The following is a 23,460-nucleotide window of genomic DNA, read 5'->3' as shown; positions in this document are numbered from 1 at the left end:
TAAAGTATAAAACAATGCAAATTTTAGTTTTTGTTCAATATATCAAATCCACTGAAAAACAAAGAGACCTACAACAAGCCCAAGGCCCAAACAAAGATACCATAAAAACAAGGCAGACTTTCTAGTATCCTTGCACCGACACATGTTTGCCATTATAAGGTACATTAAGATTTACGTGGAGCGCACAACACAACACAAGATTGGTCGAATCGAATGATATAGGGATTCGTAGTCGCTCGATGTCTGAAATTACATCTCGATGACGCATCACGCATCACCATCACGGGAATCTTGATCACAACGCAAGACCACCGTAAAATGAGCCAAGACGGGTTTCCGAACATGGAAATTGATGAAGCTTCACGCGAACAATGAGGTGGACCACTGCATCAGTGCTCACATGAAAATTACTCTATTGGGAGGAGTTTAGAAACTGTTCTAATCTCGTTTCATCAGCATAAAGCCAAATTACAGTTATTGCTAAACCTCGTTTCATCAGCGTAGAACCAAAAATCCAGCTTGTATAAGAACCGTTAAATCCAATGGTAGCACTTTTGGCACTTTGGACACATCCTAGTTAGTTTAAACTAATGATGATATTTGTGCATTATACAGATTTTTGTTTATAAATTTTAGATTAATTTTTTTATGCTTTTGTTATGGTGATTAAATTTTCAAATCAGATAATAAAATGTGAGTTTTTCCAACATTGAAAACATATTAAAAGTATATCATATATATATATATATATATATTTCAGAGAATATTCGCATGTCACTGTTATTGAAAAATAAGGAAAAACTAAATCTAAAATTTAACTTTTTTTTAGTTCAAGTAATATTTTACAAAGATAAATTAAAAAGGTTTATAATTGAAAGAAAAAAAAAACAGTAATTAGAAAATTTTAAAAACTTAAAAAGAATATCACATTTTTCATATTACCCGAGAAGTAATAATATGAATCCACGTTGTGTGTTTCTATTGGTTAGCAGTTATCGGCTACTGGTATATTAGTTGCATGTACTGTTGCAACCTTTGCAATCGCAGTACTCTTGATTTGATAGTGAGTTTGTGTCAGAGAGAGAGAGAGAGAGAGAAGATGTGGCCATTCAGCAGGAAAGGAGCTTCTGGGTTTTCATCATCTTCAACTGCAGAAGAAGTTACTGAAGGCATCGATGGAACTGGCCTCACTGCCATTGTCACTGGTCTGCTCCCTCCCAATCTAAATCTTCTTTTCTTTAATAATTCTTAATTGGGTAACTTTTCCATGAAAAGAAAATTCAGTTTTTACCATGTTGTTCTGTCCTAAAAAAACTCTTTTTTGTTTTTATGTTTCAATGAAATTTTTTTCATCTATCCATTTCACTAATGGACTGAACAAATTGAAAAATGTTCCGTTTCTTTTTTCAAGTGGCTTCTTTTAAACCCAGCTAGCTAGGCTATACAGTAGATTTCTTCACCTAAATACTTGTTCATCTTTTAATGTGTTTTTGGGCATGCCTTGTTGTTGAATACGCGTTTTGATTACTATGTGTATAGAATTTTGCCTGTCTGTTTTAAAGTTGAAATTTATTTTGCTAGAATTAATTTTAAACCGTTATGAAATTGGGATGTATACCAAAATTGATTTTAGTCATAATTTTTCATTGAATGTGTGAGAATTGATTTTTAAAATTGTAAGTAAACAACACTTTGCATCATATATGCATAGGCTTGAGGAGTGATTTACAAGCTTTCTCGATGAAGATCCAAAACCGACTTTGAACTAATGCCTTTTGTAGTTGAGTCTGTATAATATACCCCAAGAATATTGCATCTCTACATCTCAGTTAATGCAGGAACAAAAAGAAGAGTCTTTGGCCGGGCATAGCTTGTGCTTCACTGCACTCGAATCTCAAAATGTTGAAGTTTGCAGACAGTTTTTAGTGTTCTGTTTGATCATACATGCATACTATGTTAAGTTCTTGGAATGTGCCATTGTTTTAACATGCTATGTGGACATTATGATAATAGGTGCATCCAGTGGTATTGGCACTGAGACTACGCGTGTTCTTGCTTTGCGTGGTGTCCATGTGATTATGGGCGTCAGAAATATGACTGCTGGCAAAGATGTCAAAGAAACAATACTTAAGGAGATTCCCTCAGCTAAAGTTGATGCCATGGAGTTAGATCTCAGTTCAATGGAGTCTGTCAAGAAATTTGCATCTGAGTACAAGTCCTCTGGACTTCCATTGAACATCTTGATGTAAGAAAAGGAGATGACATCGATCACATTATCAATTTTATTTTCACTTTGTTTTTAGTAAAGTTCTAGTTACTACTTACTAGTTCTCTCCCATTGTGTGTGCCTATGTTCTAATTGAGCTCTCTTGATCCTGATCATTCAAGGAAACTAAGGAGTAATATTATTTTCTGGTTTGTTTGTTTGTTTGTTTGTCATTATAAGAAACAATGCAGGAATCATGGCATGCCCTTTCACTCTCTCCAAAGACAACATTGAACTACAGTTCGCCACAAATCACATAGGTATGTTGAAAATGTTACTGTTTTATTCTAAGGTCCAATCAACTGAGTGTTTTTCTGTTTGAAAATCCATCTGATCATTTATAGTGACATTGTTTCAAATTTACTAATATTTTATCCTTTCACATAATTGGAACATGAAATGTGTATAACTACACTTATGAGTTATGATCTGTCTCAACCTACATAATTAAGGGATATTTTGCATTAAACATCTAGTAATTATTTTACTGTTTCTGTAGGTGCATAGACTGAGAAGATGTGGTGGTGATCTTAATCCTGCTGTTTTTATTTAATATAATTTTGCAGGCCATTTTCTCCTGACAAATCTTTTGTTGGACACTCTGAAGAAAACATCGCGTGAAGCTAAGAAAGAAGGAAGAATTGTTAATGTATCCTCTGAGGCTCACCGATTTGCATATTCTGAAGGAATTCGTTTTGACAAAATCAATGGCCAATCAAGGTACTGTATTATGTAACCTAAATTTAAACCATGATGACAATGTATGCTGACAGGTTTTTTTTTCTTTTTTAATGGAAGAGGAAAGGAAGACTTATGCTGGAGACTTCAATTTTACTATTGTAGAGATTAAGAGAGAAAGAGCATAGAGAAAGACAAATTAGTGTGCTAGAATTGGATACTCTATAATGTGTAGAGACTCTTCTATTTATAAAGATACATATGTAACCCTAATGGGTCAAGTCCGTTATTATAATGTTAAAATAAACTGTAATCTTAATACGACTATTCTAACTATTCATAATACTTTCCTTCAAGCTGGAGCATAGATATTAAAGCTTGTTACAAATATAATTGCTACATGTCTCATTTAAAGCTTTTGTAAACACATCTGCTAGTTGGTCGCCTGTCCTAACATGAGAGATGGATATAAACTTCTGCTAAATTTTTTTTAAATAAAGCAACAGTCTATCTCAATATGTCTCAATATGTTTTGTCTATTCATGAAAAACTGGATTTGAGGCAATGTGCATCACTGCTTAGTTGTCACACCAAAGTTGCATAGGCTTAGTGCTATCAAATCCTATCTCTTCCAGCATATATTTCAACCACATTAACTCACAAGTAGTCTGAGTCATTGCCCTATATTCTTACTTTTTCATGAAATTAAATTACTTTCCAAGAACACACAATATCTGGTACTAGATTTTCTATTCATAAATCCTGTCTATGATCTTTGTATACAATTCCTTTTTCTAGTGCTTTTTTCAAATACTTCACAACGCGGATGAGTGCTTCCCAATAAGTATTCGTCAGAGATGACATAAGCTAGCTAACAACACTCACTGGAAAAGCAATATCTAGTCATGTGACAGTCAAGTAATTTAGCTTGTCTATTAATCTTTTGTATTTTTGTAGATCTGTAAAAAGAACTTCATCTACTGTCAGTTTCACTCCTGGCTCTATAGGTGTCTCATATAGTTTAGCTCCTTTTAGTCCGATCTCAGTCAATAATAAGTCTAAGACATATTTTCTCTGTGAAAGGAAGATTCCTTGCTTGGAGTACATGACTTCAATACCCAAGAAGTATTTCAGAATTCTTAAATCTTTTGTCTGAAATTTGGTTTGAAGAAATTTTCTTAGATTATTGATTTCTTCTTTGTCGCTACATGTAATAATAATATCATAAACATAAATAACAAGTAAAATACAACCGTAGTTAGTCTGTTTGTAAAACACTATATAATCACTCTTATTCTTCACTAATCCAAATTCTAAAATTAAGTCATTGAATCTCCCAAACCATGCTCTGCGTAATTGTTTCAAGCCATATAATAACTTCTTTAAATGACATACTCTTCCACACTCTTCCTGAGCAACAAAGCCAAGTGGTTGCTCAATGTACATCTCCTCTTGTAATGTAAGAATGCATTCTTGATATTTAACTGGAATAATGGCCAATAATGCATAGCTGCAAGAGAGATGAAGATGCGAACAGATGAGAGTTTTGCAACTGGAGAGAACATATCAGTGTAGTCAACGCTGTAAGTTTGGACATACTCTTTTGCAACAAGGCGTGCCATCAAACAAGCCACAGAACCATCTGGATTAACTTTCACAATGTAAACCCACTTACAAACAATAGTTTGTCTGCCCTCAAGAAGAAAAACCAAATTCCAAGTATCATTCGTCTCAAAAGCCAACATTTTTTCCTCCATAGCATGTCTCTAACCATCATGACTGGGGGCATATGTAAGGGTCTTAGGAATAGAGAAAGAGTCTACACCAGTCATGAAGGATTTAGGTGTAGAGGATAAATGAGCAGACATCACATAAGATAAAATAAGATATGTGCAAGATCTCTTACCTTTTCAGATACCAATAAAAAAGTCAAGGTATAGGATCTATTGACACTTGAAGAGATAATGGTCGAGGTTGAGTATTTTCTTTTTTTTTCCGGCAGTGGTGCGGTAGTGGCAGCAGTGGGGGTGGTGGCGGCGACCAAGGAGAGAACCTAGAAGACTCTTGATACCATATAGAGATTAAGAGAGAAAAAGCATAGAGAGAGAGACAGATTAGTGTGCTGGAATTAGATATTTTACAATGTGTAGAGACTTTTATATTTATAAGGATACATATGTAACCCTATTAGAACAAACCTATTATTATAATACTAAAATAAACTGCAATCCTAATACATCTATTCTAACTATTCATAACAACTATCATATGCAATCAGCTCTAATATTTGTTTTATTTTAAAAAATGTTATTCACTTTTAAGTTTGTGATTATTCTATGTATCTTTGGTACTCATATTTCCTATGCACATCGTAGTTGCATTTAGAATTAAACAGAGACATGATTCTTATAGTACTTGTTGAAAAGAGAAGTGTTACATATATTTGATTATGTTTTCTTCCTTGTTTACAGCTAAAACAATGGACTCATCTTAGTTGCTTGAAAAACTAAGCAAGAAAAAATGATTCCTATAGTATCTTGTCTACTGGAGAAGTGTTATGCATATGTAATTATGTTTGGTTCCTTGTGTTCAGTTACAACAGCTGGCGTGCATATGGGCAGTCAAAGCTTGCTAACATTTTGCATGCAAATGAACTTACCAAACGTCTCAAGGTGTGTTGGCTTCTCCTATACAGTGGTGTTATTTACATATTATCAGGACAAATAGTTATAGTATTTTTTACCATAATGCAACATTTTACCTGGCCGTGTAGACATTATAAGCTAACATCATTATCTTAGATTTATTTCAACTTTTGGCTGATTAATGAGAAACAGATGTCCTTAGTTTGATGTGTTCATTCATTGCCTCTTTGGCTTTTGTCAGTTGGTTAAGAAGCTGAAATTTCTGATTGAACTTAATTAGACAGTGGCAACTGGCATGACCTTTGTTAAGTATAATTAATTACTTTTTCAGCGTTGGTTCTAATGTGAACAGTTTTATAGTATTTTTGAAAAGGATTGTAGTTATCTTTTGCATTCTTACTTGGTAGGCTGCATTAGAGTAGCAGATTTAGACTTGTGCCATATTTGTTTCTTCTTTTTCATCCACTATGTTCACTGTGCTCTAAGGAATTAAACTATTTAATTATGAGCTATTAGGATTTCTTTTAGAAATTTGTTGTGAAAAGGCTCAATCGTAGAATCATCTTGTTAACTTTCTTTCTCGTTGTTTTATGAGTAAAGATGGCGCTTTGGTTTTGCCACACCATTTGTCTTTGATGTATGTAATATTACGTGTTGCATCTTGATCAGGAAGATGGGGTGGATATTACTGCAAATTCTATTCATCCAGGATCAATTACAACCAATCTTTTCCGTTATAACAGCACAGTGAACGGTAATTTCCACATTGTACTGATTGTGAAATCATGTCCTGTCTACATGCTGGTCGTAATCAAGTGCTCTACCAGTTGGCCCTTCTGCATATTGAAATGCGGGCGCAACTGGTCATGATCGTTCGGAAAAGGCCTTCTTAATTTACAGCAGTTAATTGCTATTTCAATTTATGTCTATGAAATTTGTTCCTTTTTTTTAATAATGATAATGACAGTAGCTTTTTATGGGTATATTTTTGTTTGATTTATGCAGGTCTAATTAATGTGATTGGGAGACTTGTGCTTAAAAATGTCCAGCAGGTAAATGAAATCAGCATGAACTGCAACATACATTATGTTGTTCTTTAGAGTATTATTCTAGTACCCATCTTTTTTCCATGACGATCGATTCTCCTTTGAGTTGTCAAACATTTATTGGTTTTTAATTATATTTAATACACTTAAAAACATTTTTTATGAAATTAACAAACAGTAAATAATTGACGATTCACCTAGGTACAGTATCCATAAGGGTTCAATTCACCCAGAAGAGGATTCAAATATTCCTCATGTTTAATATGGGATTCTTCTGACCTTTCTTGTTCACCTTCTCCAACCTTAATGCAGGGAGCAGCAACATCATGCTATGTAGCATTGCACCCACAAGCGAAAGGAATTAGTGGTAAGTACTTTTCAGACAGTAATGTCTCCACAACAACCTCACAGGGAACTGACCCTGATTTGGCTAAGAAACTGTGGGATTTCAGCATGAATTTGATCAAGTAGAATTGCCCAAGTGCTACTCGTCAATGGAGATGGCATATGCATATTTACTATACTAAATGAAGAGCGTCAACTATATGATTGGCTGTAATATATTTTTAAAGAGATTCCGATTCCTAAATTGCATAGACATGAATTTCTAGCTTACAAATTATAATTTAATGCCCCTCCTCCAATATTTTACCGTGCGAAAATTATACCAATTTGGGTCTTTCAATCATTTTCTGCTTTACATCGAATGCATGCACAGATATGGAATAGCAGTCTCTTTTAAAAAAATGAATTCAGGCCAGTCCAAGGACATGCACTAAAAAAAACCACTAATTTATACTTTATTTTTGGCCTACAAATATGAAACCCTTCAACTGTTGTATTTTATCAAATATGAACTACAGCTATGATTTATGCAGCACGATTAGAATTATGATTTTGAAGTATTAAATAATATTGTTTTTAACTGTTTATAATCCAAAAAATGTTTTATAATTTTCAATTTAATCTCTATTCTTTGCATCAACTTCATGCTGATCTCAAAATAATATAACAGTAACAGGTGGCGGGGACAAAGTTAAAAATTGTGTAATTGAAATATTTTCTTATAGGAACCAGATTAAAAATAGGTATCAGGTACATGTAAGAAATAAAACTATATTTCATTCAGAAAAGTTAACCAAGTATAACCGAAATCTCTCGGTAGACATGTCAACTTGATAGTCAACGTCAGTCAGCATAGTCTTCCCCATACTCCCGCCTTCTTCAAAACCTCTTCTCTAACCTCATTTTTAGGATGTTGAACCCATCCACATATAAACTTTTGCCGAAACTTCACGATTTCTTCCTGTAATTTTTTTTTTAAGTAAGTCGCAATTTGACATGGTATTGGTAGCTTAGTAGAAGACAATTAATACTCACGTATTGATAATTAGGCATGGTTTTGTCCTGCCATTTTATTGATCCATCCCAAATTTCCATGTATTTCAGCACATAGATGCCACAATCATGACTTTATCAAACATATAAAGCATAAATAAGAAAAAAAAAATATTATCATCACCAATAATGAGTTGAGTTTTTCTACAAAAATGAACATTAGAGCTTCACACTACCTTTTTTTTTGTTAGACTACTTACTTGTTTTGCTGCATAGGAACATCAACATGAACTAGTGTTATTGATGCATTCTCTTTGGTCAAACCAGGATTCATTAATATCAGCAGCTCCTCAAAACGAAGTTTCTTTGCATTAAAAATCCATCAATAGGTTGGATCAGACAGAAAGCATAGGGATAAAACTTTGACAAAAATAATGTAAATATTTCCTATGAAAAAAAGTAATGTTCAACATTACTGTTGCATTATCCAAGTTGTTCTTGCTGGTTGAGACTCTACCAGGCATTGAATCTAACACATACAGGGTTTTGTTCTTGGGCTCGAACGCATAACAATACCAATGCTCCTCAAATAAAGTTGGAGCAAAAATCTAAAATAAGGAAAAAGGAAACAAATCATTATACCTGAACGACATTGTATACCATCAAAACCAAAGGTTGTTTACAAACCATTATTATTTTCACACAAAAGGCATATAAGGTGACACCATATTTACCAATTTGCACTGATTAATATCGTAACCCAATTTACTCGGCAAGATGAATAGAGATACATCCTCAATACACCAAGGCTTGTAGCTATCTTCATTGGATAGATTTGAGTCACACGTTACCTTGTTCTACATAGAAACATCATTGACTGACATGAGAATGCTATGCTGTTTAAATATAGTATAGAAAAACAACAGCACTACCATAAATGTTGATAGCAGGATCCTTCAACAGCTCTTTTGTTTGTAAAGATATATAGTTAACTACTCACCATAAATTGTGGGCTAAATATATGACGAGTGACAACTCCATTTGTTGCTTTCTCCTCTTCCATCATTATCTTTCCAGCAATTAAAATCACCTGAACATTTAATATATACCTTGAAGAGTTATATGAAAAATATACTAATAAATAATAAGCTGAATTATACCTTTTGCATTTTAATACTGACCATATGACTAATCCATCCTTTTGGTCTCATTGTATAGCTATCCTTGCGGTTTAAGTAAAGACCAAACATGCTAACCAAGACACTGGGATATGAAAATATGCTCATTAACATCAGTGAGACAACAAATACAACATCAAAATAGTAATGGTACCCCAACTAGGTACCTCAATTCCTCACATGCCTTTGGTCTACGGGTGCAAAAATCATACAGCTTGTTCAGTATAGAAAGGGACTTTCGGTCCACAGCCTTCTCTACTTGTTGCCTGCTGGAAGGATCCAATTGCACACGTGGCCCAGTTTTGGAATCCCTGATAGCTAATTGAAGAATACATGATCAAGTCACTAGGATTAGGCTAGAGTCTAGAATTGAGGCGTTTGAGTAGGTTGCAGCAGCTCTTAGGATCAAAGCTCTGTGTCCAAGGATGGAAGTACATAGGAGAGTGTGGGTGCAACCACACACACAAACTTTTTTTATCTCAAAAACCATGCATAATTTTTCAAATAGGTTCCCTCAAATATATGAAATCTCTCCCCTCTATGAATGTCTTATAGTCTATACCCTCAAATATATGAAATCTGTCCCCTCTATGAAAGTCTTGTAGTTAGCACCCTCACCTAGAATTTCCAGGTTCTGTCCCAGTCCATGCCACCATTGTACCCAAAAAAATAATCACAGGACTCTCATTTATGTCATGGAATCAAGGCATACTAACAACATATCACAAACTTCTACTAGTGCAGCAGATGTAAAGGATAACAAGTTAGAAGAAATCAACATTAGAGGATTTATTGGTCAATAAGGATTTCAAAATACAAAGGTTAAAGGAAGGAGTTTTTGTCACAACTACCCCTGCTCAAAGGTTCAACAGCCTCACTTGTGGGGGATTCCAGGATGCTACCAGCTGTTGATACATTACAAATGATCACATTAACATATTAGGGCAGAGTCAAAGTTAACTAACCTAAGTTCCAAATTAATACCAGTACACAGTATTAATATAAATGAAATACAACACATGTATTGGTGTACCACAAAAATTCTAAAACTGTAAACAATGAAGTATCAAAATCAAAATATGAATACAATTTTCATAATGATTTTGCTTCAAATTAGTAACAAAATGCAAGTATTGATTTGCACTTGCATGATAAGCAAATAGATATACTGTGTGTACCTCTAGCACTGCTACATGGATTCTTCTTCTTTCGTCCCATTCTTAACTTCAACTGTTTCGCAAAACACCAAAAATTATACATCTAAAAATTGTGCTTGACAAAGAAACAAAATATACTCTAATTCTTATGATATTAAGTATGAACAACGAAAATGATGAAGGAAGCAAGATAAGGTGACTAATTTTGGTAATTGATATGATACAAAGCTCAATCACTGCAAAACCTAAAACCAACATGAAGGACGAAGAAGGAAAGAAGAAAACGAACCAAAAGGAAAGGAAAAATGTCACTTCCCACACAATACACCCCACTGCTCCAACCTTGTTTTGTTTCCGTACCCTCTACACTAAACCATTTATTACAGTAAACCAATTGGGTGTTGTCATAACAACACAAAGTCTAGAATATTCAAAGTAATCCAACTAAATATAAGACTTTTTGAAAACTACATTTCCTTATTCTAGGAATGCTAGGAACTAATGTTGCCTAAAACTTAGTAAAATTTAAAAATAAAAATATTAATTTAAGAAAAATATATATTTTACATATTTTTTATATATTTTTTTTAATAAAAACTCAGTCTGTTAAAAAAATGTGTCAAAAAATATTTTGTTAATATTTTTTATTTAAAATGAAATATAATCTTCTTTTTCTAAATATTTTTAAGAATTTTTTAACATGTGCAATCTTGCACAGTATAAACTCTAATAAATACACTACTTAATTAATGAGAGGAGAATAAAAGATAATTTTTTTAGAAAAATTATAATAAAATAATTAATACAGATTGGTTAAATAGTATATTTATTGGGATTTATCCTGTACAACTTTTATATACAAAATTTATTTATTACACTATACTTAGTGATGTAGTGTAATTAAGTTAACTAACAAAAATAGATGTAATTAATGTTTTTTATTACAGACAGTATAGTTATAATTAATATGCAATTAATAATAATTTTAAATAATTAATAATGCCAAATTAATTTAAAAAAATGCTACCATTTATAATAATTTTATTTGGTATAATATAAAAAGATATACATAACAATTTTATTAAAATTATAACATTTTAGCAGTATTATTTATTTAATTACATTAAATTTTTAAATTTTATTAAAAATTATATATAAATTTTTTTTATTATGTACATTAAGTAAAATTATCTTTTTATAAATAATATTTATAATTTATAACAAAAACAATAGTCCTTTTATTAAAATTTAATTATGCAAAAGAATTAGAGTGGAAAAAAAGTTCATTTGAATTCAATTAAGAATGGGAGTGACACGGGAAATGATAGACTGACTTGCTTCTCGGGATAGACAGGTATATTATTAAGATTAGATGCATGTATCTATGCTATGGATAAACCATATGATACGGGTAAGATGCCATAATAAACAAATCACAATGTTGTAGCGTACCTAACAATGATTAAATATTTAAAAAACAAAACTCATTTGATTAATATTAGAGTATATTTGCATAATTAACCTGTAAAAACATATTAACATGTTATGAAAATAATAAATAAATAAAATATCAAGGATTAATTTAAAAGATTACAGTTAAGTAAAATGATATTAACATATTAAAGAATTTTTATGAGCAACTAGATAAAAAAAATAAAATATCAATTAACTACTAGCAGGTTAAGAAAATAAAATAACTTTTTTTATGACAAAATAAACTAAATTTTAAAGATTGATATTTATATTTTTCTTTAAAACAACTTTGTCTAGTTATGTATCTCAAAATATAACAAAAATTTAAAATTTGCCTGATTCTAAAAGAAAAATGTAATTTAATATATTTTATTTTAAAAAAATGTTATTACCATTATTATTATTATTATTATTAAAAAATCACACCTACAAAATTAAGATTTATATTATATGTAAGTCCTTACTTGAGGAAGAAAAATTATATAATTAGTCATCAGATCATTATATAAAAATTAAAAACAAAAATCTCTGGATAATGGAGATAATCGTGTTGTTTTTTCATTACAAAAAATTAATCAACTAACAAGCTAAGTAAACAAATGAAATAAAAGACAAAGGCTATCATGAGAACTTAGCAACAAATTTTTCAAATGTTTTATATTCTTTTATTATACATTGTTTTACTTTTATATGCTTTACTACTGTGTTATTATTTTTAGTTTCTTTTTTTTTTTTTTACTATTTATGTTTCTTTTGATATCTAAAAATAACTTTATAAAATACACGAATCAGTTATGACTCTTCTTTAATGGAAGTAAATGTCATCATACTCAGTTTTTATTTCACTTTTGGTTGATTGACAATATTTTCATTTTATTCTTTTAGTTATACTTTTTAGACAAGTCAAGAAAATATTGGATAATCTCTTTCAAGCATTAATTTCCCCTTCAATTATCAAGTAAAGACTAATTTCAATTTTTTAAAATCTGAAAAGATTTAATAAAAATTCATTTTTAATTGAATTTTTTTTATTTAACTAGGTCAATTTTAGGTGGTTACACTTATCATGCTCATTGCTCAAGGCCATTACACGCTAGTTACTTTAAGAATGTATAAAGCCATGAGGGGATCATAATCAGATTAATGGATAACAATAACAATAATGTACAGAAGAGATCCAATAGTTGATAGAGTATACACAATGACTGTAATAAATCTAAGCCCACAATTAAACATGACATGCACTGGCTCTCTACAAAACCTTGTCCTCCCATCAATAATTGCAGAATAACAACACAGTTTCCCATCTTCTGTACAGCAATGTCTACATCCCAAAAAATAGTCTACAAGTTTTGTATTAATTTAACTCTCTACTTTGGCATCTATATGGTGTTCCATAAGATGCATCTGTCATTTCTAAGTGCCTGACCTCTCATGTCTTGATGCTGCATCTTAAATATGTTTGTTACATACAAGAAGTTCCTCTTGGCCAACAAGTGAGCATTTGCTTGAGTTGATAACTTGGTATGGACAAATTTGACTACAGAAAGTTTAATGCTTTGTCACTGTTTGGCATTTCATTAATAAAAATCCCCCTAGCCTGAGCCTGAAGCCATTCAAAATGCACTTCTGTGCCCCATTAGCCTATTTTTCGATGCAAATTTATTTACATTGATTTTCTAGTGCTTTGGCTCCTTATTGGATAATTATATTCTTGCCAATAGAACAATGAATAGATCAGCATAACCAAAGGTATTATGAGAAATTTCAAGAGCTGCTCAGATAAGTGGTCCAGGAAAATTCCTGATGTCATAAACCATTTGCTCGGCTAAGCAAAGATGAGTTGGGACTAGGATCAAGGGATGGGTTAATCTTAACATGTTCCCCCAGCAGCTGTCGGCCAACACGATCAGCCAAGACTGATTGAAAATCATATCGCTCTGCAAGATGAGGCCTTGCAAACTGCTTAACCAGAACATCATTTTCACTGGAAATCAGTTCTGATGAAATGTGAGACCCCAGTTGCATTCCTCGAAAAATGTCAACATTTGAGTCATGATGAGCAGGGCCATTAACGTAGACACCGTTTGAGGACTTTAGCATGCTTCCAAAACCCTCTTGAAGGTAAATTGCCTGTTTCAGGTGATTACTAAATGGAATGGCACCACTGCCACCAGCAAGAGGTGTGGATGCACCAGAAGCAGTCCGCGGGCTAGATATAGGAGAAGGAGACATTTTCCCACTCCTGTGCTGTGGTGATCTTGACTTCAAAAGTGGGCTTCCAATGGGAGACACAGGGCAAGATATATTCCTTGGAATATGGATTTCACTGGAGATTAACGACATAATTTCAGAATACTATTGACAAAGTCAGCAGTGTCCTTGCATGCATGTTTTAAAGTGTGTGTGTGTGTGTGTGAGAGAGAGAGAGAGAGACCTTTCATGTGGATTGATTTTCAAAAATCTAGAAGAATGAACAGCGAGTCTATCTGAATCCAAGGCAGATGCATTCTTTCCTTGTCCAATGCCCTGAAAATTGATCATGGATGCATGAAATTAATATAATAATACAGAAGCAGAAAGCAAACGAGAAACAACTATAAAGATGGCTCCATTGATATTAGAAAATTCAGCTAGGATAGTACATTAGGAAGCAAGACCTAGTTCAAGTAAAGGCTTAAACCAGATACACTATGGAGCCTCCATATGGATATGTAGATGCTAAACAAAATTCACACCACTGCCAAAATATTCATTACTGCAATTCTTAAGATTACAACATTATGTTCCCCAACCCCAACTGAACTCCATCCATGTAATTTAACACAACATTCCGCCCAATTAACAGAAAGGGAATCCAATTTATATACTGTAGAAGTCTAGAGCCTTTATTCTGCTCCAACTATTGTCCAACTATCCCTCAACTGTTATTATTTCTCAAAATACTGTCCCTGCATTTCCCTTCTGTACCAGAACCATTCATGCTGCCTCAAATGCAAGAGCAATTTCCATGCCAACATACTGTTAGATGCCTCACCAAGGCTTGAATCAGTTAGGAACAGAATATAGTAACTGTTATGATTAGACAGCTATAGTTAATCTTGCAGATGGACAGTCAATCAGTGGGTTAGAGATGTAGCTGAAAGAAGAAGAGGGTATAACTTGGAGAAAAAGGGAGAACAAAAGGGGCTCTTTGGTTTTGGAGTGGAATTGAGAGGGAAAGTGATAGGCATTAGGGTCCTAACCCTAATATCATTGTAAATACTACTTCAGACAAGGCCAACCCTTGGCTGGTTTACTCTAGGAAAAAGAAAGCCGTTAATAATGACAGCTAGCAGTTAGGAGTTATTTCTCTGTTTTAAGCCCCAGCTAGTTGGGAGAGTTAGTTATGGGTCTTTTTTTTATAGTTAGTTTCTAAACTTGGCAGAGAAAATTCTTTGAAGAGCATTGCTCCAGAGTACAGAATTGTACACTGAAAATTCATCAATTCAATAAAGATTTAATAAAGATTGTCTTTTCATCCCTCTTTTCTTGTGGACATAACAGAAAGCTCAGGTCTATCAAATGCCAGGAATCTCTATTCACATTTCCTCATCTCTGTCCTTGTATCTCTTCAATGCAGGTGAAGACACAGGTTACTGTCAAAAAACTACCCATTTATTCCTATATTATGATCCAGTTCTATCACACACATGGAAAAGGGAGTGAGAAAATAGATAATGCCCAATATTCTGGATTTGGATGGATTAAAAATTTATACATTCATGTATAGTGAAGAGCATGAGTTGCATATACAAAATGTACGTGCTTTAACTTGATCATGAGAAATGTGAAAGCATGAAGAACAAAAAATCCATATCACATGTTTTTCAGAAGCAGAGCAGATGCTTCCATCATGTGTGGATAAGGCAGGGGGGTAAAATTTGATACATAAGCAGCATGACATGCAATGAAAGGCAAACAGGCAACCTTCAATGCTAATGTGGATATACCACAAATAAAACAGACTTTTAAACAATTTTTGTTTGAGAGTATTTTATATACCAGAGCTTTTGTTCCATATGTAATCACAGAAACAGGGTCTGAAGCTTCAGGAACCAGAATAGGTCTTTCCAAAGGTGCTGCACATTTTACAAAAGGGTGGTCCAATAATTCACTGGCTGAAGGGCGATCATGTGGGTTACGTTGAAGACATTTCCTAACAAAATCTTTTCCTTCATTTGAGAGATGATCTGGAATTGTTGGGAGTTCCTTGCTATTACCAATCTTGAACATGGCAGCAACCTGTCATGTTAACATGCAAATATGTCAAGAAGAAATAATTTATCAAGCTGTTTGTCATGTATATAATACAAAAATTATCATCAGTGCTTTGTAAATATAAAATACTTGAAATATATATTAAAGAAAGGATAAAAGAAATTAATAAAAGCTTTGATATATGAACATAAATTCCTAACCCCTTCATACTGAAACCAAGGAGGCTTGGTTGTAGCCATTTCCAAAACTGTGCATCCAAGACTCCATATATCCACAGCAAGGGAGCATCCATTAGAGTTCTTTATAACCTGAATCATCAGAAAGCAAAGATACTGAATCACAAAACTAAGATGAAATTCAAATAAAAAGAACCAAATTTACAAAAATTAGAACCTCGGGAGCCATCCAGTAAGGGCTTCCCTTGAACGACAATGGACAAGATTGACCTGTCATCTGCAAATTATATAAACTATAAGTAGGGAAAACAGGACAAATTATACACCCTTTGGACTAATTAAATCATTAAGAATTAGAAAATCAATAAAACAGATGTAATCTAAAATGACAATTGTACAGGATGACAAAATAATGTGAATTCAATAGAACCAGAAGAATCCAATGTCTTTGTTGAAGGTGTTTGGATTATGACACAAGTATGGTCAGGTTGTCTTTGAAGTTGGGAGTTCCATGTGTTAACTATAGGAGCAAGGACAATCGAAAGTTCTTTACAAAATGGAACATAGACCTAGTTTGGGTAAACTTCTAGATAATTCATCTTAGGAGAAAAAAAAATCAATATAAAAAATGAATAAAACACTCTCATAAGTTAAAAATAATTTCTCCTCAAATTTTAGAGAAGTCAAATAAGAGAACTTCTCAAAAAATAGAGAAGCAATAACTTTGAGAAAAAATTTATTCATTTTATATACTGATTTGTTTTTCTTATAAGGACTTCACTAAAAGTTTACCTAAACTGAGTCATGATCTACATGATAAGCACACCATCACCATTACAGAAAGTTGGTAGTTCACTAAGGAGACTCAGAAGAGGTTCTTGTCTTTGGGGAAATCATCTTTACGTTCTGTTTTTATTCTGGTTTATTCAATATCCTATTTTTATATGAAGTTGATTTTTTTTCTGCTTGCTTTTCTCATTTCTTATGGTTTCCCTTTGCATACTTGAGGGAAAAATCTCCATCTTTGTATCTTCTTATAACACTTTAAATTACTCACGATTACTATGAAGCCAGGAACACTAATATTCTATCAGAATGATCTAATGTTTTCTGATAGGGGATGGCATACCAAATCTGCCAAAAACAGGTGAGGTGGGAAAAACTGGATACAACAAAGAACATAAAAACCACAAGAAGCAAGGGTGTCCAGTCTCAGAAACTTGGAGATAGCAAAACTCTCGATTTAGAGAATTTTAACCAACATCCATAATTTCACTAGGCATTACAATCCAATTTACATATCTAACTCGTTTAGCTTAAATGCAGATGTAATGGATACAATATAGTTATTATATCTAAACTTACATGTTTTGCCATGCCAAAGTCTGCCAACTTGACCCGACTATTTGGATCAACAAGTATATTTGCTCCTTTGATATCCCTTTACAAGTAAAAGCAAATTCACAGATCATTATGTGGCAGCAGCAACAATTAAAACATTCAAATCATGAATAGATGGTTTAGTTCACCTATGGAGAGTATTTTTAGCATGTAAATAAGCAAGCCCTGACAAAATTTGTTGAGTATAACTACGAATAGCTAGTTCACCAAATTTCCCATATTCTTGAAGAAGTTTATGTATGGAGCCTCCAGATACATACTCAAGATATATGTAAAGTTTGTCATCCACCTGTTGAAGGGATGATTCAGAAGCCTTTATAAATAGACTATCAAAAAATATACTGCTGTGAAATTTCTACATCTACGTTGTTAGGTACCTGCAACTAGTATGATAACTAGAATATCAAGCGTCTTAGACCATGGACAGTCTAGAAAAAAACCCACAATACATCATATAATCACTCACAGGCATTTAATGTTATCATCAGAACCAGAATCTTAACATTTCTTGTGAGTAAAATGGGTTTTGTAAATGGGAAGTGAAGGATAGAACTTACTGGTTCAGAACCATAATACTGCACAATATTTGGATGCCGTAAACGGCTCAATAAATGAATTTCCTGCCAGAAATGTCGTAGTTAGAATTTAGAATTTCAAAGCTATGTCAATTTTAAAACAGAACTACAAAACTATAATGTCACACCTAAAGAAAACAATTTAACTGCATGGAATTTTACTAGATTTAAAAGGAATCAATTTACCTGCATTAATTGCTTAGCACTTTCCATAGACTTGGGATCATCTGAAAACAGAGTAACCTCCTTCATTGCACACATTTCACCACTTTCACTAAAAGAGACAAACATTTTAAACAAATCAATTATTATTAAATTGCATATGTAGAAATGAAAATTAAAAGGAATAATAATGAAATTAGGAACATTTTCTCCAAAGTGCATACCTATTGAAGCCAATATAGACATGCCCAAAAGTACCTCTGCCAAGCAGCTTCCCTTTTTTCCAACGTGAGCCAGAGCTTGGATTATCTGCTCTAGCTGGACTTCTTGGCATAGACGGAGATGTTGCTGCAGAATTAGAATGAGAGAACAGCGAGGAATTGGTAACTGTCAAAGGAGGAAGGGGCAAACGATGACTCTGCTGTTTTCCATCATCAACCCATCCTGTCGGTGCCTCCGCGGGTGTTCCCCCAGCTTTAGGATGAATAGGTGTCACTGCTCCACTCTGAATTCTAGAGCTTGGACCAGGGCTGGTCATTCTGGGACTAGGTACTGGAGAATACTCAGGGCTACCCCTGCTTGGTTGCCATAATAATGGTCCTGACATATCCCCTCCCATTGAATTATGCCCAGAACCTGGACTAGAGCAATGCCCAGATCCAACTAAATTCACCTCTGAATATGGCTTTCCAGCCCAAAAAGCAGAGTTCAACACCTGATCTGTGCCAAATGCTCTCAATGGACTCCTTGATGGACTTGACAAGGAACTATCAGGAGCACTATAATAGGCACCGTGAGGAGGAACCTGAAGATTTGGAACATGGTTGCGTAAAGGCCTCCGTTTTGGTGAAGTAGAAGACATATGATTACTTAGAATATTTACTGGTTTTTTTACTTCTCTTGAATGCAATTGGGAAAGAGCTGGTGATTGATCCTTGAGCATCAAGCTTCAAAAACAGGGCAATTTTTGAGTAAAGGAGAAAATATATATATTTCTAAAGTATTATATCACAAATCACCAAGGCATGTATGCATAAGAAGTGCTATATGGAAGCTCATTACGGTTTGAGGAAGCTACCTGGAAGGACTGCCAGCTGCAGTTCTAGTCCCAGTCTCAGTCTCAGTTGCCAGAGGACTACGATTGTGTGAGTCTGCCGGCTCATCACTATCAGCAGAGCAATCACTAAAAATAGAAGCAGTGATCACATCTCCATCCAAATCTGCAGGGTTTGGCCTATAACGTATGCATCCAGGTGTTGGAAGTGGAAGAAGCAGTGATGGCTTGGAACCTTTTTCCAATCTTGACTTTGATGATATGCTAATTTCAGAATCTACTCGGCCTACACTTGAAGGGTGCAGACCAGGAGGTGGAAGTGGCTGAGCATGAGGCCTTTCAGCAAAACTTTGACACCTTGCCACTTTGGAAGGTGAAGGCGATCTTGATTCAGATGGAGAACGATCCCCCTTCTCTGAAATTGTGTCATTGCAATGTCTACGAGATCCTCCAGATCCATTGCTTAGTTTACCTTCAGATGGAATTTTAAATTTTCGGTGCAATGTATCAATAAAACTTTCCTTACTAGCTTTCTTCTTGGTTTCTTTTGATGACGATTTTCCCCACCATGAAGGCATATTTGTATTTTATATAATGAGATGCAGCAAGCAGGCTTATTTACAGGATTCCAATAAAAGTTCAAAAAATCTATCATTTCACATCAGTAGATGGAGTTATAAAAGCCATGATGCAGCCATAAACCTTTGAAGGTAGGAGATTCACAAATTCCAGAAGCAATGACTTTAGAGTGATAGAAAGGAATCAGTCATTGAAAATTATTGCAAAATACCTGCAGCAGACAAAACGTGTACTTTCAATCAGTAAAAAATGCATATCCTTTTTATGTCATAAATGTATATATTGTGTCCAAATCCTTCAAAGCATGCACATATATCAACCATTCTGTTACACAAGACTGTTCAAAGTGAAAGTAGCTAACAATTAAATAATTCTAAGTTTACACAATAGCTTTAACTACTAACTAGTAATGCACATTAGTCAACCAGTACGGCACAATAATTACCATATACTTGATCTGACATGACAAGGGATATACTAAGCATTCAAAATTAGACAACTCCACTCCATCAGCTAATACTTAGTCCCCAGTTTCCAAGTTCAAATATTAGTAATATATTATCATATAGTGAAAAACACCAACCTCTAACCTCTCTACCGGAAATAAATTCATGCAACATGACATCATTCGTCATTGCTTATACATGTCTTCTATGTAGACTATAAAATTCCAAAAAATTTAATAACTAAAAGACAGAAGCGTTCAATACTTCTCATCAGCCTAAATTTTCATATTTCCCAACTTTAAAGCGAAATTCACAAGTCTAACCAAAAGAGGAAGAGAACAAGGATGAATCTAAATGGAATTATTTTGACCATTAAAAATTGTACCGAGATCCTCAAAACAACTGACATGGCATAATCAAAACTAACATACATATATTGCCACTTTTTATTGTATGTTTCAATACCCAGAAAAATATAAGAATAAAAAATCGAATTTTCAAATTCCCTCTTTCTACTTCCACCAAAATTTTCAGGACCCCAAGATGAACTACCAACCCATTGTTAAAAATAACTAGCTGAAAACAAAGATCCACTAACACATGATTGAGCAAAGGAAACAGTTAAATCAACTAACTTGTTGATCATCGTGTTAAATCATGCAAAGGGTAACCAAAAATGGTAAAAAGGAGGAGACTTACTTCAATTAATAAACTCAGCAAATTTGAACTGAACCCACTTTGTATTTTCAGCTCAAATCTGAGAGAGAAATTTTCCTGAAGCGTTGGGAGCTCCACCAGAGAGCCCCAAAAGACGCACAGAAACCCAAAATGCGACAAATGAAGAAAGATTTTCTAGTGATTTGTGGTGAAAATATTCGCAATTGAAAGTCAGTGAAAGAGATCGCGTAGAGAAGGAGAGAGAGAGAGAGACACAGAGTGAAGAAGGGGTCTCCGTCTTAATTGAGTGTTGAACTATGGATTCTTCTTAATAATAATAATAATTAAAAATCATTGAATTGTTATAAATATTAATCGGCAATTCCTAATTCCTACATATGTCCTTAAAAAAGTAACTGTTTGATTTTAATTTTTTTAACCATGATTTCAGAGAGAGAGAAAAAAAACAAGTATTCTATTCTGCATTAACACAAAACTGATACACCTTGTAAATTTTATGAAAAATTTGTATTCTTATTTTATTTAGGAAAAAATTTATACTAATTCTGTTTTAAGAATTTATTTTGGGTGGTTCAGATAAAAAAAAATGAAATGAAATTGGGTGTTTAATTATTTTTTAGGGGAATCAATTTATGGAACGTAGTCTTCATCCAGAGAAAAAAAAAAGGTTATGTAATGTGGCACTACACCTTCCATGGATTGGCATTTGGAGTTTGGACTTGATTCCTTCAAAGTTCAAACAACGGGTATCAAGGTAAATAGGTGATAGTTGGCATGTTGGTAATATTTAAAACCAAAATTGATGCTTTTATGATTTGAGTTGCCATCAATATATATATATAATTAAAAGTTTCGGCCTAAAAGAGAAGTGTGAAAGTGATGCGATTTTTAGAATAATAATCTTTTAAAGTATGACTTTATTTGTATATCAATAAAATCTGACCCAATCAATTAAAAATATATTTCTTAAATATACTGAACATGTTTAAATCTTAATCATGTGTACAGTACAATAAAACTTTATTAGAAGGGATAAAATTTACTTAAATAATATATACTTTTCGACAGAAATTAATAATCTTCAAATGTGGACTACAGATACTTGATATGCATCGAAAAAGACAAAAACAAATACTTAGCACTTTGAAATAGTTTTATGCTTGTGCACCCAAAAAGAAAAGCTTTTATACTTGATAGTTAATGCTCTACCATGCTGTCATAAAACCCAAGATAATGAAAATGAAATATTACAAATTCGTTCCTTTTTTTTTACAAGTCAAATTCCTTTTTGTTACTAAAAACTCACGAGAATACCATTATAGTTGAAAAAGTACATCCTAAATCATTGAACATTTTTGTTTAATTTTAAAAAGTACACATTTTGTAATTATTTTATAAAAAAAAATACACTCAATTTCATTCAAAGATTATTATTCTCTTAATTTTAAAAACTAAGCTGATTAGCATACACAATTTTAAAAATTAATTAATTTATATTTAATTTAAAATATTATTTTAATATATTACTCATCACAATTTTAATAACCCAATATAATCTTAGGTGCCATTTCAAATGCGAAAAAGGAACTAGCAGGGGAGATGTATTTGGGCCGTTCAGTGGGGTCCAAATAACTCTTTGATGTGCCATGGGCCCATGGCCCGTATTTTCTTCATTATAAGTTCTGGTCATCACGCACGTGTCTTTCCTTCCGGCTTCGAGATGGTGTCCCAACAAAAGTAAGTATTTCTAAAATCACGTGCATAATTATTAATTCAGTTTATTTAATTAGAATATAATATGTTTGCTTTAAAGATTTATTTTGAAATAGTTTTATTTTATTAGAATATTAATCCAGTAAGTATAATAGTTTTATTTTTTATGTAAAAAATACCTTTAAAGATTTTAGTGATATTATTTAAGGTATTAAATTTTTTAATTATTTTCAAAAATTTTGAATATATTTCAGAAAAAATAAAATTTAATAATAGTTTATTACTTTTAGTGCTATTTTTAATCAAAATTAAAATTTTACTTTAGTAACTTGAACCAATTTTAGATGACATATTTTATTGCACAAGTTATTGAGTAATTTTTTTAATTGAAAAATCATTCTAAAAATGTACATAAATTTTTTCATTTAAACTAATTAAAATTATAGGACCTGGTTGTTCAAGTTTTCAAACAAGTGTTTATAGGAATGTATCAAAAATTAAATAAATTTTAGAGATTTTATGAAAAATAGAACTTGTATTTTATTTGTCTTTAAATATAAAAAGTACATTTATTTTACAGAGTATCTGTAATTTCAAACCCTTTTTATAAAAATATATATATATTTAAAAAACTT

At 32.8% G+C, this 23,460-nt stretch overlaps 3 protein-coding genes across 7 annotated transcripts; 1 reads left to right on the top strand and 2 right to left on the bottom strand.

Moving 5' to 3' along the window:
* The first annotated feature begins 284 nt into the window (after positions 1-284).
* Positions 285-7,318, top strand: LOC113871318 (short-chain dehydrogenase TIC 32, chloroplastic). Of its 5 annotated transcripts, XM_027508362.1 has the most exons (9): positions 896-1,205; positions 2,014-2,245; positions 2,447-2,526; positions 2,833-2,986; positions 5,538-5,616; positions 6,259-6,343; positions 6,595-6,641; positions 6,948-7,002; positions 7,088-7,287. In XM_027508362.1, the coding sequence occupies exons 1-9, from the start codon at positions 1,019-1,021 to the stop codon at positions 7,090-7,092; spliced, it is 924 nt and encodes a 307-aa protein (XP_027364163.1). In that variant the 5' UTR covers positions 896-1,018; the 3' UTR covers positions 7,093-7,287. The 5 variants fall into 5 exon arrangements, 4 of the variants coding, with proteins under 4 accessions (XP_027364164.1, XP_027364161.1, XP_027364163.1 ...); XM_027508363.1 differs by lacking the exon at positions 896-1,205 and adding an exon at positions 285-545 and having other exon boundaries at positions 6,948-7,287; XM_027508361.1 differs by having other exon boundaries at positions 898-1,205; positions 6,948-7,318.
* A 350-nt stretch (positions 7,319-7,668) lies between these two features.
* On the bottom strand, positions 7,669-10,622 carry LOC113871319 (putative ubiquitin-like-specific protease 1B). Its single transcript, XM_027508364.1, has 11 exons — positions 10,598-10,622; positions 10,330-10,381; positions 10,003-10,056; positions 9,319-9,469; positions 9,155-9,236; positions 8,974-9,063; positions 8,708-8,830; positions 8,450-8,581; positions 8,234-8,337; positions 8,016-8,106; positions 7,669-7,941 (listed from the first exon to the last, which is right to left on the bottom strand). Exons 2-11 carry the CDS (start codon positions 10,367-10,369, stop codon positions 7,828-7,830), a joined length of 981 nt encoding a protein of 326 aa, XP_027364165.1. The 5' UTR covers positions 10,370-10,381; positions 10,598-10,622; the 3' UTR covers positions 7,669-7,827.
* Positions 10,623-12,908: 2,286 nt separating this feature from the next.
* Positions 12,909-21,410, bottom strand: LOC113873883 (mitogen-activated protein kinase kinase kinase YODA-like). Its single transcript, XM_027512241.1, has 12 exons — positions 21,134-21,410; positions 19,434-20,199; positions 18,580-19,302; positions 18,380-18,467; positions 18,176-18,238; positions 17,747-17,907; positions 17,583-17,658; positions 16,435-16,494; positions 16,242-16,349; positions 15,826-16,065; positions 14,219-14,310; positions 12,909-14,110 (listed from the first exon to the last, which is right to left on the bottom strand). Exons 2-12 carry the CDS (start codon positions 19,985-19,987, stop codon positions 13,591-13,593), a joined length of 2,685 nt encoding a protein of 894 aa, XP_027368042.1. The 5' UTR covers positions 19,988-20,199; positions 21,134-21,410; the 3' UTR covers positions 12,909-13,590.
* Between the last annotated feature and the right edge of the window lie 2,050 nt (positions 21,411-23,460).

Source organism: Abrus precatorius, unplaced genomic scaffold, assembly GCF_003935025.1.
Source record: "Abrus precatorius isolate BTA unplaced genomic scaffold, Abrus_2018 Scaffold7, whole genome shotgun sequence".
Taxonomy (NCBI): Eukaryota; Viridiplantae; Streptophyta; class Magnoliopsida; order Fabales; family Fabaceae; genus Abrus; species Abrus precatorius.
This window is presented reverse-complemented; position numbering and strand designations above follow the sequence as displayed.